General features: G+C 40.5%; 1 protein-coding gene across 1 annotated transcript in view; it reads right to left on the minus strand.

Annotated features, from left to right (window-relative positions):
- FAT3 (FAT atypical cadherin 3) overlaps positions 1-5,717 on the minus strand; it is a 330,887-nt gene extending 325,170 nt beyond the window's left edge. The window contains exon 1 of the mRNA XM_075491129.1: positions 2,423-5,717. Within this exon, the coding sequence (XP_075347244.1) occupies positions 2,423-5,717 (3,295 nt within the window). The remainder of the gene's footprint in view (positions 1-2,422) is intronic.
- Between the last annotated feature and the right edge of the window lie 283 nt (positions 5,718-6,000).

The raw sequence follows: 6,000 nt of genomic DNA on the forward strand, positions 1-6,000 counted from the left end.
CTTGAGCAGAATTTTGCTGAAAGCACAGACTTGCTTGGAGTCCAGCCTGCTCACATATCAGGATGAATTTGGCCCAGTTTATATCCTAATGATTATAATGGATACTGCAGTCTTCTTTTCATTAAGGCAGCAGCCAAAACTATTGATTTGTTGTACTTCACACTCCTGCTTACCTTCACAAATTTCAGGAGAGACAGTGCATAAGCCAATAGAGTTGGTCAGTTTAAAAGTGACAAATTAACTGCGCTGAAAGTAAATAAACAGCTATCGCTTTGTAAATGAATTCAATATGTGACTTGAGCTCTTTTCTACAGCTAGAAATCTGATTCATCATTCAGCAGCATTTAAGTTGCCACCAGTTCAATAGCAGAGTATTAATGCTGTGTCCTATTTGACACAGCAGGTCAAATTCTGCACTCAGGTTACAACAGTGCGACTCAAAGTAACTCCTGAACCCCCAAGCTCTGCTCTCCCCATTGTCCTGGCTGCAGCTATGCACCCAAGTGCTCCCCAAGATGGTTTCAAGAAGGCTTAAGTTGTACTGAACAGTTGAGGAAAACAGATAGAAAAAGAATCCAAAAGAGTATTTTGATCTGCTGGATTATGAAGTGTCTTCTGGAACAGTTTAGTGAAACAAGACAAGTGATAGGGTTGGTTCATTTTCATGAAAATACTTGTGAAAGAGAAAGACAGACAAATATATGCAACTTCTAAAGTTCAGGGTGCAGTTTGTGGGGTTCCCACCCCCCACCCCCCCATTAGATTTCAGTTCTGGAAAGAAACTAAGTATTTTTAATGTGGAATATTGAGTACAATTCCCACTTATGTCAAAACATGATTTGTGCTTTACTGAACAGGGACCCTAACTTATTACAGGCTATCGCCCCTACTAGTCTAGACACAGGGTAAAAACCCTGGTTAATTTATTAATGAGTGACATGCACTAACTTACTCTCCCTAACAATTCCTTTCAGTTCAATAAATACTGAATCTTGAGATTTTCAGACCAACACTGCAGCATTTGGACCAGTCCCCCACTGCTTTATAAAGAACCCATTTATCTGAAATTGATGCTACTGAATAAGCAGGTAGGCCAAAATTTTCAAATGCAGGAGCTTAAAATTGAAATTCATGTTCAACTGCCTAAGTAATGTTGCCCAAATGCCTTCAACTGCTATTAGCACCGTAGGATATGTGAGTTCTTAACGCTTCTGGAAATTAGAGTAGGCGCCCTCTTGACTTCTGACACTCAAGTTTGATGTTTCTGGACACAAGGTATTGACTGTATCATCTGTGCACAGCTGCAGCAGAGAGACTATAGCACAAATAGAGTAAAAATATTTTTCACTGCTTATGCTCAGACGCGATCCACAGCATTTGTAATGTCGTCTGTTTTTCATAATGTTCAGTTTAGAAAGTTGACATTTGATTAAACAGTTTGATTTTGCCAAAACATACATTTTAATCTTATGTTTTAATACCACATTCTCAATTAAAAGCTTTAGAAAAAGACATACAAAGTCTGCTTAAAACACAGTAAACCCACAGACCTAACATATTTAATATAATTTCTGAAACTGTTGACTAATATTTTCTAATTTCCTCACTACTTCTAGTACCACAGCTGCACCATTACTCCCAACAGCTATCAGACATTTAAATAGCCAGTGTGTTAAGTGTTTTACTAGATAGCCTTTTATACTTAGTATTTTCTACATTTTCCAATAGGGTGGTGCAGTAGTGAAGTTCAACATCTTGAAAATCTTCACTCTATTAATACCATTTTCTAACATCGATGTTCATATACTACCACCTCCAACGGAAAGCTAGCACGGTTGGTTTACAGTTAGCATCCTTCCCTGTATTTCTACCTTTACACAAGCATGCCAACACTGATGAACACCATGCTACAAGAAAGTGTATAATACAGAATGGCATATCATTCCAGACTGCTAACTCCCATGAAAAATTACTCCCACCAACAATAAGAACAAGATCACAAATAGGTTTTAGGATGAAATAATTCTTGTTTCATGCTCCTTATTTCCTTTCATGGGTTTAACACCGCATTCAAGGTCATGAGCGTTGTGACTCTGTGGAGGTGACCTGAGTAATTTACAACGATCAACAGATAATACAGTGACTGGAAGCGAGTCATTCCATAACTATGAATGCTTTCTAAATGGAGTCATCACATAGCTGCTGAAAAGGAATGTGTATTATTTCACATCCACAGAGTGATGAATGTAACCAGGTAATTAAATCATGTCATTGCTGTGCCTGGAAAATCCTTATTTATAATTTTATCTTGCCTTCTTATGAAGAACTGAACTTCTTGTTAAGGGTAGAAAATAATTATGCCTAAGCCTTGCTCTTGCAAAAACCTCTACGAAGGGAAAAGGAAATTAGAAACAAAACTCACCAGTTTCTTCATCTATGCTGAATCTCCCCAGGCCACTGCCATCCCTGATGGAATACTGGATCTCTCCATCCCTTCCAGAGTCCTCATCTCGAGCAACAACTTGCAAAACACTTGTACCAATGCGGGAGTTTTCCTTTACAGATCCAATGACGGCAAAGTCAGGAAAATAGGGGGTATAGAGATTTTCATTAACATCCACCACTTCAACTTCCACAAAAGAAACAGAAGAGAGAGAAACCGGGCGCCCCTTGTCCTTCGCGCGCACAGTCAGGTTGTAGAACTGCTGCTTCTCATAATCGAGCTCTTTGTTCAAGCGGATGGCGCCGCTTGCTTTGTCTATCTCAAACCTCCCGTTGTAATCATTCACCAGTGAGTAACGGACTTGACCTCCCAAGCCGAGATCTGGATCATGAGTTTCCAACCAAGCTATTACAGTGCCAACTGGTAGGTCCTCAAGGACTTTCACATTGTAGCTAGACGGTATAAAGGCTGGAGAACAATCATTGACATCATCCAAAAACACCTTCAGAGGCACAACGGAAAACTGCTGATGGCCACTCTCTGCTTTGTCCCTGGCCTCAATCTTCAGTGTGTAATTGGCTTTTGATTCCCGGTCTAGTTGATCAGCCACATACACCATTCCCGTGGAACTGTTGATGGCAAATTGCTGGGTGTCTGTCAGTACTGAGTAAGTCACTTCGCCATTGGATCCTAGGTCTTTATCTCTGGCTTCTACCTGGATAATCTCTGTACCAAGACTTGTACTTTCTAAAATATTAACTGAGTAACTGTCCTGTAAAAAAACAGGCATGTTATCATTTGCATCCTCCACAGTGACAGTCAACAGTCTCCACGCAGATTTCTGTGGATTACCTAAATCATAAACAGTAATATTAAGGAGATAGAGCTCTGTTTTTTCACGGTCCAAGGGCATAAGAACATTAAGTACCCCTGTCTCCATGTCAATATTGAAACAACTATCTACATTACCATCAGAAATCGTATAAACTACTCTCCCATTAAAGCCTGAGTCTGCATCATAGGCTTTTATCCTCAGGATGGTGGCACCAACTGGCAGATCCTCGGAAACCTTTACATCAGTAGGGAAGGATTTGTCAAAATGTGGTGCCTGCCTGTTCACAGAATAAAAATCGAGAAAACCATCTTCCAAATTCAGCTTCACATTTGCTTTTGCCTTTTTGAGTAATTTTTCTGCTAACTTCTGAGCAACTCTAGTTTCTCTACAGCTGAAGGTCTTTGAAGACACTTTCCCATGAACCACCGAAATATTAACAAACATAGCATCAGCAAAGTTCTCTCCATCAGTTGCTGTTATCTTAAGGCCAAAATTGCTGTTCTTTATGCCAGAATTAATTAGAGATTTTTTAAGTTGCAGGACACCAGAGTCAGGATTTAAATAAAAAATGCCAAGTTCATTTCCAGAGATTATTTTGTACTTCACAAGCTCTAACTCATCTATGTCTATTGCAGAAACAGCAGTGATGTGACCACCAACGGGAAAATCAGATGAAATCACTCCCTGACACGCCACTTTTTCAAAGAGGGGTTTGTTATCATTGACATTGCCTATGTATATGGTGACATTCACCTCGCTTTCATGGCGGTAGGGAGAACCCCAGTCGGAAGCTCTCACAATGAACCTGTAGCTTTCTGGTGAGGACTCAAAATCCAGTTCTTCAGATGTGCTGATGACACCTGTAAACTGGTTTATTGTAAATGGTAGTGAGTTCAGACTGGCAATGCTGTATGTTATGTATCCATTTTCTCCCCTATCTTTATCAACTGCTGAAACTGCCAAAACGCTAGACCCCACAGGGACGCTTTCATTGACGAACGAGCTGTAGGAGGGCTGCTGGAACTCCGGAGTGTGATCGTTGGCATCTTCTAACCTGACAGTAACCTGCACTTTTAAATCACCACCTTTGTTCGTATATACTTCTAATTCATAGAGGTCCTTCTCAATGATTTTCAAAGGACGAGCAGTAGTAATAAGGCCTGTGTTCGGATTGATCTTAAAATACTCAGCTTCCTCACTGGGAGATATTCTATATTCCACACCCTGTGGTTCAGGCATCAGTTTAACTACTGCAACCACCACACCAGGAGGTGAAAATTCACTGATCGAAACATCATATGCCTCCTTTTCAAACTTCATGGGGATACTTTCTTTCTTGGGACTAGCAATGTGGACCAGTTTGACCGCGGAAAATTTCTGAGGAGATCCTTTGTCCTTGGCTTGGAGAGTTAGGTTATAACCATATGGGAAGCTGTCCCAGTCAATAGGCTTTCTTTCTTTGATTTTGTACTCATTCATCCATTTACCTTCTTTAGTCAGAAAGAACTGTTCTAGCGGATCTCCAGCCACAATAGAAACAGATTCTATTTCTCCATTGGCTCCTTCATCTAGGTCGTCAATGTTAACAACTGCATAGGTAGGCTCCTTGTCTGATGGGAAGGGAATATGGGTTACTACATTTATCGTTGGGGCATGTTCATTTATACGTTCAATGTGAACATAAAGCTTGGCAGTGCTGCTTACACCATTGTTTCCGTAAAGCTTCATCCCACGGTCCACAGCCAAAATCTCAAGATCATATCTGTTTTTCTCATCATAGTTTAACCGGCCACTTAAGGAGATAACACCACTCGTAGGATGAACTGAGAAGAGATCAACTTTGTTTTTGAAGTAATAATAAAATTCACCATTGGACCCAATATCCGCATCTGTTGCGGTCACTTGTGCAATGCTAGTCCTTAAAGGAGTGCTTTCCGCTATCGTGACAGAGTACGTGGTTGGTGAAAACAAAGGTCTTAAGTCATTCATATCTAAAACCTGGATGTTCACTTTTGTCCATGCTTCCAAGTCCTCTCCTCTGACAGACCCTTTCACCATCAATAAATAGTTGTCCTGGATTTCTCTGTTCAATATAGCAGAATTCCCACCTTTAGTCCTTATTCTTAGGAAGCAAAAGTCAGCAATGATGACTTCCTCTGCTTTAAAAAAGCCCTCGTCATCGCCAGACACTATCCTGTATTTGATATCCCATGAAAGGTCAGCCAAGGTAATGCCCATCCTCGTTTGACTGTTGACATAGGTCCTGGCTGCCGAATTCTCATACACCGTAGCATTGTAAGTGGAATGTGTAAAGTGAAAGCCAAGTGGGGTGGTCCCGTGAGCTACCTGGCAAATGGATGCCAGGAACTTGACAATCAGAAGGGCAAGGCATGACGGAGGTGGCCGTGAGCCTGACCAGCGGCCCATATTCACCTCCATCACATCATTCTTTCACCCTGTGACAGAGAAAGAAAACAGAAAATAGTTGATCGAGAGATAAAACCTGTACCATGAAGTGTCATGTCAAAATTATTTATTAAATTTCTAATTAAAATAAAATATATGCAATAACTAGTCACTGCATATTTAACAAAACAGAAAGGGAGAACACTACACACACACACACACACACACACACAAAAGCACCAGTTTTGGATTATATTTTTACATGTGTGTGAGTGTGTAATATGTATGCATACACACATACATGCACATAATACAT

Source organism: Mycteria americana, chromosome 1, assembly GCF_035582795.1.
Source record: "Mycteria americana isolate JAX WOST 10 ecotype Jacksonville Zoo and Gardens chromosome 1, USCA_MyAme_1.0, whole genome shotgun sequence".
Taxonomy (NCBI): domain Eukaryota; kingdom Metazoa; phylum Chordata; class Aves; order Ciconiiformes; family Ciconiidae; genus Mycteria; species Mycteria americana.